General features: G+C 44.8%; 1 protein-coding gene across 1 annotated transcript; it reads right to left on the minus strand.

Annotated features, from left to right (window-relative positions):
* Positions 1-5,496: 5,496 nt before the first annotated feature.
* Positions 5,497-11,151, minus strand: onecut1 (one cut homeobox 1). Its single transcript, XM_070834416.1, has 2 exons — positions 10,074-11,151; positions 5,497-5,864 (listed from the first exon to the last, which is right to left on the minus strand). Exons 1-2 carry the CDS (start codon positions 11,149-11,151, stop codon positions 5,575-5,577), a joined length of 1,368 nt encoding a protein of 455 aa, XP_070690517.1. The 3' UTR covers positions 5,497-5,574.
* Positions 11,152-11,496: the final 345 nt, after the last annotated feature.

Consider the following 11,496-nt stretch of genomic DNA (forward strand, 5'->3'; position numbering starts at 1 on the left):
GGGTTATTTAAAGGGCTTTTCTGCCATTTGTAATTTTAATGTTGCTGAGATTCAAAACTACTGTTGAAGGAAACTAAATTGTTAATTCATTGTTAATTCATGTTGTTAATTGTTATTCCCACTGTGATTCATATCAAATTTTACTTTCAAAATTAGAAGTTCAAAATGTGCTGGATACATGATACAGTGCCAAATGCACATACAGCAACTCTGAGTAGACGTGTGAGTGGGATGCAGTGATTCAAAATGTTCACAGGGGCACAAGAGCATATATTTTTCTACTAATCTTCTAGGACTACTTGTTATTCAGGTTTCCAACCAAGACAGACTGATTTGATTTGATGTTTTATTGATTCAATTTGTCTGTCTGAGCAAAAGAAAGACAAAGAGCCAGGATTCAGAAGCTGGAAATACCAACCGTTTATTTTCTACTTTTTGTGACTACAGAAATGTTGAAACATTTGAACACTGAAAAAAGCTGGATGACATCATCACTTGCTTCTCAATTTTCTTTCTTTTTTTCATTTGCTTAGCAATCACAACAGATGATATTGCACGGCACTGAGAAAGCAGTAGCAAAGCCAGGGAAACAATGACAAGCAATGACAAATCAAGTCATGAGACATGGAGTTATACATCTGAGAGTAAAACTGACAGTATTGCCTCTCTGGCACACACAGATGTGCGCACACACAGGTACTCGCGTGCACACACAAACACACCCACACACACACACACACACACACACACACACACACATTAACAACTGAAGAAGCATTGTAAGTGGAGAAGGAGGTCAAAAGAAAGAGATCAAGTTTGACAAGAGCACAAGGCTGACAACAGCAATGAGATTTCATTTTGAAATGCAAGTGCAAGATGAACTACTACTGTAATCTATTCCTAAATGTCTATGACAACAAATATGCTTGTTTATCAAAACCCTTCAAGCATCTTTGTATATGAATAGCTGGAGGACACCCCTCAGTGGGTGAGAAACTAGTTCCCCAGCGTAAGAGATCCAGATGATTGTCTTAGGCGCTGCAGTATTGTTATGAGCCTTGTAGCCAAGCTACCCGTCATATGGGAACTCCTTATGGACTAAATAAATAAAATGGAAATGTGGAAAAATAAATCCACACTTCATCATCTCCTCCCACCCCACTCCCTCTGTAATACAGGGTTGTAGAAGCACCTGTAATTTGCTGAAAACCATTCACATTCTTCATTCAGAGGCACAACGACCGCATGATGTGCTGATGTGATCTGTCATGGACGTGTTGGTGATGACCTTCAGTCCTTGGAGATACTGTGCTGTCTGCATGACAGAGAGGAAGCAGTACGAGCAGTAAGGCCTCTGACAGCCAGAGGGAGTCAAACTTGGTGTTGTGCTATGCACCAACTAGCCACACACATGCATACACACCAGCAGTATGTACACATTTTAACAATGGACTAAATACATGCAAATGAGCACACACACACACACACACACACGCACGCTCGCATTCATCCACAGATAGGAAAATAAATGAGCAATCCGGGTGATTGTCCCCACACACACTCACACACTGATTCCTTGGAAAGGTTCCTTGCAGTTTTATTAGACTTTGCTCATAGTCATTACACGAGTATGTACCAAAAGAACAGATACTAGATGGAGTGAGGCGGCGGTGCCACGGCAATAAAAACAGACCCAGCTCCGTGGCACAGCCCCTGGCAGACCGGCTGCCCAGCCTACACTCCATCTCACTCTGTGCATGAGACAGCAAAGTGAGCAGGACTTGCAGCCCTCACTTCAAATGCTTCAGATTGTACATTAAACAGGAGATTTCCCACATGGTAGAGTAAGCTTGTCTACATAGCCCTACGCCTTCTACATTCTATACCCGTGCGAATGGCAAATCAAAAGTTAACAAGTCTACCTCACAAATGCCAGCGCTTTTCAACATTATACATATTTTTTTCCAATTTTTGGTTTGTTTTAAAAATCTTTGGATGTGCAGCAATACCCATAAAATAACAGTTTTAAAAAGTCAAAAGAATAGAAAACACACACATACACACACACACACACACACACACACACGCACACACACACACGCACACACTCACACCACGTACACACACACACACCACGTACACACTGCTTTTTGCCAGCTGTTCAACAAAGTAGTTCCTGTATAACTTTGTCTACATTGGCAGATCAACTGTTTGGGTTTCTGGCAGTGTTTAAAACACACATTGAAATGCCGGCTAGGATTTAGCTGAAGAAGAATACAAACTACTCCTTTGTTATATCTAAGCATGGGAAATAAGGCTGTAACATAAAACTGTCTTTTTTGTTTGTTTTTTTTTTTCCAAAAACCTACTATATACAAATCTAGAGTTTCTACAAATGCATAAATTAAAGCAGTGGTTAACCATTACAAAAATGCAATTAAATTAAAGTCACAACACAGAAGTAGAGAAAAGGGAAAATATGAACACAATATCACAGCAGTTGGTTTTACCCTGTAAAAGCAATAGTCTACCATCATAATATTGGCATAACCTAATGTCTGATAAAAAATACGCCTCTCCCTCAATCCCTTAAGTTTCATACATCAACCCTGAAACTTGTCCTCCATGACTTGAAACAGAGCACTTCTGCCAAAAAAAACAAACTTCGAAATAGATAATCATACAGCTTTTTGAAGTAATATTAACAGTTACCACACGTGTGGAGTTCTGCCTTACTCACAGATAGACGTCTCAATGCAGAACTCAAAGGAATTATTACTATGAGGTATTCAGAGACATTGGTAAAGACATGCACGGCCAGAGTGCTGAACCTTCCTAGACAGAGAGAGAGACAAGGGAGGTTGGGGGAAGGAGGGATGGAGTGATAAAAGGGGGGCAGGGGAGAGGAGAAACAAAGACCTTTGGTTTAATCTGTAGAAGTGGACAACAGAAATTCCTTTGGTATGTTTTCATTGCATGGTTGCGCTGGCAAAAGCACCACGGTGTGATTAAAAAAAAAACCTTTTCCTTGTTTCTTCAGTGGTGGCCCTTCTACAGGCTGAGGTATTCACAGAGTCAAAGGTGAGAGGTCAACAGCGGTTTAACACTTTGGTTCAAGCAAGGCACTCGTCCTGGGAGTTTTAGAAAGATTGCAACACGTCTGCTTCTACTTTCAGGAACATGTCTGCCTATAGATGAGTCAACAATTCTGCCCATGGCTATGTCAGCTTGTCTTGCCTATTTTCATGCAAAGATGTCTGACCTATCTGGTGAATCAATATCATCAACCTATAGATACACACTAAGAGGCAGGGCCAAGTAGAAATAGAGCTGCAAAAAAGACATTCTGGCAGGATACGCCATCAAATTTACATCAATTATTTTGAAATTCCTCACGAACCAAACTAAACGTGTAATTTAATGTGCTACAATGTCAGCTTCTGAATTTGTGTTTGAATGAATGCTTTGGTACTGCTAAGAAAGAAGGACAGACATCGCTAGCGAGCTCATTGTATCCTGCAGACACTTGCGTAGCCGCTTGTGTGTATCTATGGCCAGATCAGCATATCTGCGTATAGCTACATCAGCATGACTACCTATGGAGCTATAATCAGAGCACAGATGAAGCAAGAGCACACATAGCAGGGGTGCATGGGCTGAGTGCAGGTGAGAGGGGGAGAAATGGGAGAAGAAAGGAAGAGAGAGAGGAGATGGGGGAGGGGAGACACACAACATCTTTTAACACCACTCGGTGAGGCCGTGCAATGAGAAAAAAATCTTTGGTTATCTTTGGTATCATCAAAGTGATAGAAATCACATATGGAACTTGAGTGAGGTAGCATCTTTGGTTCACACTATAAAACATCAGCAGGTCTTTTTGTTTCTTTGTCATCTTTTTGGTTTTCCTTTCAGAGGTGAAGAAGCAGCTCTCTCGCTCCTCTCCTACGGCGCTTGGTCTGATGAATGTAGAGCTGCTAACCCTGGCCATAAGGAGGGTGACGGCAAGCGACGAGCTCGATATATTTAATAAGAAGCCGGCCTGGCCAAGCCCTGTGTAGTGCTTTCCTCCTAGTGCTGAAATGCATAGCTTACCAGGAGAGAGGAGGCGGGGATGGGTGGAGGGTTGGGTACTGGCAACAGGCAGGGTGGGGTGCTTTTGTCATTTTGGTGACGAGCTGACTTTGTGTATCTCCTTCACCCAACATCTTAGATGAGGAGGATAAAATCAAATGCGTATGCTTATTATTAGAGCGGTGACACACTTTGATCTTTAAAAAAAACCTTTAAAAAGGCCTTCAGTGTCAACACCACACACAGAGCACGTGAGCCAGCGTCACATGGTTTCACCTTTGCAAAGAAGACACAGTACTGAATGATTAGTCTGAGTTTGCCAGCTGCTGGTATTGAACACATGAACTTGAGCTGAATCAGTAGGCATCAGCTAAACAGAGGAAATGATCATTTCATCTCCACACTGAGCATTTCCAGGAACATTCACTGGACTGTTATGTGAAGACAAAAGTGGAATATTTTGTTTGACTCAAGAAGGCATTCATAAGGCAAATGTCAATAGTTAATTTTCAGGGTTGTGTCATATAATATTTCCATTTGCAGGGAGAAACATTTTAAGAACGACTCCAAATTGTGTGTGGATTATAAGCACTATCTGTTTCTTCTTTGTGGTGCCTAACTAACAGTCTGTCTCTACGGGTGAGGGAAGAAACGAGGTGAAAATAGACTGACAACTATAAAATATGCTCTTCAAATGACTTCAATGCAGGTTCTTAAGTAGTTTTATGTCCAAGCATGAGAGGCTTCGGGGTGTACAAGGCTTTGGTTTCTCTTGTTTGAATTATTCAACGCTTCAGCATGTTGGAAGAAAGCACTACCATGTGGTCTGAGGTTTGGGGTTTTTTGGTTTGGTTTTGGGTTAGCAGTCTACGCATGGGCATTTCCCAGTCTGTCAGGAATGTTTGATAGAAAGACAGACAGTTGGACAGACAGACAGACAGACAGACAGACAGACAGTCCACCGCCACCGATCCAAACAATGTTGCACAACAATCCAGTCGCTCCTGTAGGATTTTTTTTGTCTTTAAAGTTGATTGGCTAACCCTGCCGGAGCTCCACAGGGTGTGGACAGCTGCACATCAGACTGCCTGTAGGCTGATTAAACCTCCACTCAGGGACCCATCATTAAAACCAACCAATCAGATTAAAGATAAGGATGGTGAATGACAGATTGATACTGGACGGGGAGGGAGGGGGGTTGTAGTAAAGCTATAGACCAGTGACAGTGAGTGTGTGTGAGAGGGGAGGGGGGGGTTAAACTATAGTCTTTTTGCAGTATGTTACACATAAATGTGTTGCTGAAACAGATATTTCAAAGCAGGTCAAACAAGAAGTCTTTGGTTTGTTTTTTCATCTTTGGATACTATAAATATCAATATAGTACAGGTTTAAGGGCAAAACGTAGCTTCAGGGTCTTTTTAAGTTTCTCTTTGTTTCTCTTAAGTTTTAAAGCTTTTCCACCGAGGTTGAGTCAGTTCATGAGTTGGTCAGATCAGTCTGTCTTCAGGCTTTGGTGCAGGCATTGGGGCCAGAGTTGACTGAGTGACCAGAGCCGTCGTCCACCCACTTATCAAGGCTCCGGCGGCGTGCATTCATAAAGAAGTTGCTGACTGTGGCCAGCTCGAGGCCCAGCTGCTGGGCGATGGTTATCTGCAGCTCTTTGGATGGACGCTTGTTCTCCTTGAAGATGGCATGGAGCGTCCGCCGCTGCACATCTGTGAACACCAGCCGAGGCTTCTTGCTCATGTTCCCCCGCTCGCTTCTACCGTGGTCCTGTTCCTTACGCTTACATGCTGGAGACAGACAGAAAGAGAGAGGGAGTGTGTTTGTGAGAGGGCAGAATACACATGCGTACAAATGAAAACTGCTAATAGGATCTTTTCATCACACCTTGACCATAGATTAAAAAGTTCTGAATAAATCCATGAACTGAGCCATCAATTATCTCAGTGGCTGCAAGTTTTCACTCTAACTAGGACACACTGATATGATTAGTTCTGATATGATTATTATATCTGATGCTGTTCATGTGGGGATTCTTGAATCCTTAATGTTGAATTCCTGAATCGTTGGGTCTCTCTCTAATTAAAGAGTTTGGTCTAGACCTGCTCTTTATGGAAAGCGCCTTGAGATAACGCTGTTATGAATTGGCGCTCTATAAATAAAGATTGATTGATTGATTGATTGATTATTTAAAGACAGTCCCAGTATCTGATATTTCCCAATCCGTTTTTATTGAAACTAACTCTAACTAACAAACTAGCTCTAATATAGATGCAGGTCCAAAACAGGTTAAGCTTTTCACAGATATATCGAGATAAATCAGGATTTCTTTGAGTTTTCAGACAGCAGCTCCTCAATTTATATTGCTGAAATCCCTGAAATAAAGACTTCAAAAATCCCACAATCCTCTAAACGCATCACCAGTAACAGTGTTGTTTGACAAGTGTTGCTTTAAAATGGTCATTTTTTAACATTTTTAAATGGGAAACGAGCATTTTAATACTTCTATGCATTTGTGAACTCAAACAAAATGACAAAAGCTGATTTGAATGATAGAACCTATCGATTGGACTTGTTTTAATTAATAAAAAAATTAGCAGGCACATTTAAGGTTCACAGTATGTGTAGTGGTGGAAAAAGTACTGTCTCATACATAATGACAAATATTGATTAGAGTTTCTCCTGTTTTAGAAAACCTTGTCAGAGGGGGTGGGGTCTGGTAAGGTTTTGTCTGTCAGATGAAACTTCAGTCTGCAGTTGGAAGCAGTTGCACGTTAGTTTCAAACACCAAGATGCTTCACTGGGCAAACTGCCAGGATGTGAGGGGGCCCATGAAGCCCCACGGCTCACAGAGCAGAGCTCAGGGTGGGGGGGGGGCGCTGTCCGCGGTGCTGAAAACAGCACACAGCTCTGTTAAAAACCACCTGCAGATCAGCTCACATCAGAAAGAGAAACATGGGAACCCGTCTGACAGCAAACCAAACCTCCCCTTCAACTGAACTCGCTGCTATTTAATTTAAATGTCATTTTTAATTCTTATTTCCTAGTGCAGCCCTTCATGCTGAGGCTCAGTGGTGAGCAGACACCAGGAGGGGGCACACGTGTGCTGCCACAGTCGGGCCATTTATGGGCTCACCGGGGAAAACTAATGATTGTCAGCACAGAGCAGGTCTGAGCCCACAACCCACGACTATTCACACTGCATCAGCTTGAACGAGAATATTTCATCACACACATTGTGTGTATGTGTTTTGAGGATTGCCGTGATGAAGCAACGAAACCAGAACACAACAAGAGAAAATGTGCCAAAATGATCATTCTAAGCATTAATAAAATACTAACACTAGTCCTATAAAAGGCCTTTGTAGGTCTGATCACTTCACTGATCACCTTAATATGGTATGTTACATTTAATGTCACTGCCATTCTAATTCAAGTGCAATAAGGTGTCAGCACGCAGTGAACTTCTCTTCGGAAATGAATGGTTAAATCAGGCTGATTTTAGCTCCTCTCAGCACACCCTGCCTCAGGTGTGTGTGTGTGTGTGTGTGTGTGTGGCAGCACAGCCTGCCTGCCTGACCATAAACTGGACTATAATAGTGAGTGTGAGGAGCCCGGTGTCTCCAGTGCTGGTAAATATTAACAGAGAGCCGGAGCTCCTCGTGTTAAGGCAGCTATAAATCAGCAGCAGTGAAGGCCACGCAGACAGCAGGAGCCACCGCAGAGCGGGCCGGCCGGCCCCGGCACGGGAGGCCCGGACAGAGAGGCGGCTTTCCCAGGGCCGGGGACAGGACAGCGGCCTCGTTATCACACTAATCACACACACACACACACACACACACACACACACACACACACACACACACTCTCTCTCTCTCTCTCTCTCTCTCTCTCTCTCTGCTCCCGGCTAATCATTACAAACACACAGATAACTTCACACAGTCAAACAGACTGCACACACTGGGGCTCCACTGACAGTCCTGCGTTTCATAATCTCACAGAGAGCACAAGAGAACAGCAAACACACCTCTGTGCTAAACATGCTGCAAATATTCAACTGGAGAACCGATCCTGTTACTGTTCCAGACAAAACCGTCCTCAGTTACTGTAGCAAGGTAATGTCCACTTCCGATGGGTGGAAATACAAGAAACAGCCTGGAGAGCAGCACTGACTGCTGCCTCTCAAAACAGAACGGATTTAGTCTATTTTGTCTAAATTGTCCTCTTATTTGTTTCTTTCCTTTGCCAAGCCACATTGCTTATTTCTTATTCTATTCTATTCTATCCAATCTCAAATTCAGATGGGTAATTGAATACGTGGGAAAAGTAGAAAAAGGCCCGAGATTAATTTCAGAAGCCTTAAATCAATAGATATCACATCTACTTTAGCACTCGATCACATATCTGCTTCTCCTGCGGACCAATCAATAACATCGTGCTCAGCCTTCTCTCTCCAAAACTGATTTAGTGTTTAACTGTACAATTTTATACTCTCCAAACATTTTTGTTGTTCGCGTTTTCCAACGAAAAGTCATGTTTCATTTGACATTTTGGCTCAACAAAAGGCTTTGTAATTTTCATTTAGAATTGTAATAAAAAGCTGACATATGCCGAGAGAAAAGTTGGACAGGTAAAATGACTCAGGACAGCTGACGCAGGCCTAATGCAGTCAGCATGAATTTATCCTACATTTAAAAAAAAAACAAGAAAACATCATCACTACTAATGAACAGGCCACTGAGATTCACAGATTCTGTTTTTGGTCGCACTGATGATCAAATGATGATCAAATACAAAAAGATTTTTAAAAAAAACTCATTTGCTAAAGTCACTGATAAAATCTCATCTTCAACCAACACACCCTCTCTCTCTCTCTTTCTCTCTCCCTCACACACACACACACACACACACACACACACACACACACACACACACACACACACACACACTGAAAACTGGGAAAACTGAAAAAGAATCTATTGCGCACACGCGCACCGAAACACACCTAAGCTTCTGCTGCACGCACTTTCCACTAAGTGCCGGGCGTCACTTTTCCAAAAGCATTGGGGAGCACTGAGCAAAGCATTGTGGGTCATTGATTAGGCCTATAAACGTTGAGAAAATCAACGGGGTGTCTGTGAGCGCGCACGTGCGATTTAGGCCTCACTGCGCGCCTTAATTGACTCCTGCGGACCTGAGGGACGAATTAATACAGAGATCTATCAGTTAATTAGAGGAAACCTCAGGCCAGGGGGAGTTTACGACCAAAACATAAACACATGCTCGTTCTGTTCTGTTCTATTCTATTCTATCCTCCTATATATATAAAGCCTGTCAGTTGACCACCAGCAGAGACAAAGCCCACTTTTCTCTCTCTCCGTTCGGACACCACCAAAAGATCAGTTGGATCTCCACCAAAACACACACATTCCTCACATCTCTGGGCGAAGGATCAGCTTACACACACACACTCCAGCGGTCGATATTTTGTGGTGAAATGACATGAGCACTTGTTTCACATGAGCCCCAGAATCAGTGTACAGACAGAAATGGGATGCGTATTGATATCAGGCAACTTATGTGGTGCACAGCTTGGTGAAGCACTTTTCAACTTTGGCGACTTCACATACTGCTTGATGTTGAATGTGACGCCCCCCCAGGTATGAATCTGTCATCTGGAGGCCATGTCCAGGCTTCACCAGGCCCCACGGTTAGCTTCGTTTCTGCAGAGAAGTGGTGACTTCATGTTCTGTTATTCTGATAGAGAACTCTCAGCCTAGAGGGAGCGTTTGTCCTGAATGCCACCATGATGTGATTCAACGTCACACTTTGGTTTTTTCTCTGTTATAATAAAAACTCCCAAATCATTGAGGCTCCCAGCCCACTTGACCCCTGGCTCTATGGGGGTGGCACTCAGGGCGAATGATCCTCTACGCTGAACAGACGCTCAGTTTTCTCAGCATCACATTTAGAGGATGAAAACAAAAAGGGGGCTTTACCGAGGTTTCGCTCACCTGCGAGCCTGAGCGCACTCATGCGTTGGAACTCAGGCTCCTGCAGCCATTTCCACATGCGGCGGAAGGTCTCTCTGCCGGACTTGAGCTTGGACCAGGGTTTGGGGTTTCTCAGCAGGTCGGACAGGGTTCCCTGGGACCTGCACAGGACCCGCTGGGCAAAGATGGCCTGAGGGATGCTGTAGCGCTTCAGCTCCGTGGTGATCCTCTGCGCCACCTCTTTGGTATTCACCTCCTCCATCTGGCCCCCAGAAACACCACCCCCTCCACCGCCGCCCCCTTGCTGCACGGGCCCGGAGGCCTGCTCCCGGCTGTTCCCCAGCCCCTGGCCGTGTCCCTGCGCGCCAAGATGGGCGTGAGGGTGGTGGTGGAGGCCGTTGATTTGTACCATGCCAGCTGAGGAGTTCATGTGCTGCTCCGTGTGTCTGCCGAGCATGGCCGGGTGGTGAGCCTCAAACCCGCTGGGAGTGAGCATCTTCTCACCAGGCATGGCGGCACCGGGATGAGCGTAGGGAGGGATGCCGGCCTGGGTCGTGTGTATGCTGGCCAGACCGGAACCAGACAGCGGGGAGAGGCTCTGGCCCATGCAGGGATCCTTGTGATGATATGCGGGATACAGACTGTTCATAGGCGCCAGACTCCGATCCTCTCGCATCAACGTGAAGCTGCCGCTGACATTTCCGGGGATCCTCTGGTGGGGGTGAGGGTGAGGATGATGGGGATGGTGGTGATGGTGGTGATGATGGGGAGGAAACTTGTCAGACACGGTGGAGATGGGGGGTAAGGGCTGCAGGGGGGTTAGGGTGGTGTAAGTGCTGCTTGCACTCATGCCAGGGGGGACTTCACACATGCTGATGGCTGGGTGCAGGTGTCCGGGGTGGCTGGGGTGATAGTCTCCGCTGTCCAGCAGGGTCGCCATGCCCATGGCGCGGTGGCTCAGACCCCGGGGGCCCGGACGGGAATGTGGACTGTGGCCACTCAGCAGCTCTCCGTGACCGGCCACAGCCTCATGGCTCACTCCGTGCAGGTCGCCAATATTCTCCATCGACAGCTGTGCGTTCATGATCCGGGCAGCGCTGTGAACAAACCATCTATCTGACCTACCGCAGTTAGCTGGTGTCCAGAAGTCCTCAGTACAGTAAAGTTCAATTTTCTTTTGTTGCTTTTCTTCTTCTTGCAGCAGCCTCCTGTGCTCTCTTGTCCTTTTATTCACCTATTAGATTTTTCCTCATACCCCTGACGCTGTGTTGCGGAATAGAAACTCCTTCCTTTTTTTCTTGATATATATATTTATACATATATTAATTTTCTTGATTCTCTTTATGATTCAAGCCCCCCCACCACCAACCAGCTGTCCTTGCGCTCCGGTCGGGTGCCGCGCCATCTCTCTAGTTGTGTGTCTCCAGCC

Source organism: Pempheris klunzingeri, chromosome 1 (assembly GCF_042242105.1).
Source record: "Pempheris klunzingeri isolate RE-2024b chromosome 1, fPemKlu1.hap1, whole genome shotgun sequence".
Classification (NCBI taxonomy): Eukaryota; Metazoa; Chordata; class Actinopteri; order Acropomatiformes; family Pempheridae; genus Pempheris; species Pempheris klunzingeri.

Bases quoted from the DNA above. Each gene is read 5' to 3' on its own strand.
- onecut1 (XM_070834416.1), bottom strand. From the start codon at position 11,151: ATGAACGCACAGCTGTCGATGGAGAATATTGGCGACCTGCACGGAGTG. The intron at 5,865-10,073 runs GTAAAGCCCCCT...GTCTGTCTCCAG, and splicing joins CGCAGGTGAGCGAAACCTCG to CATGTAAGCGTAAGGAACAG.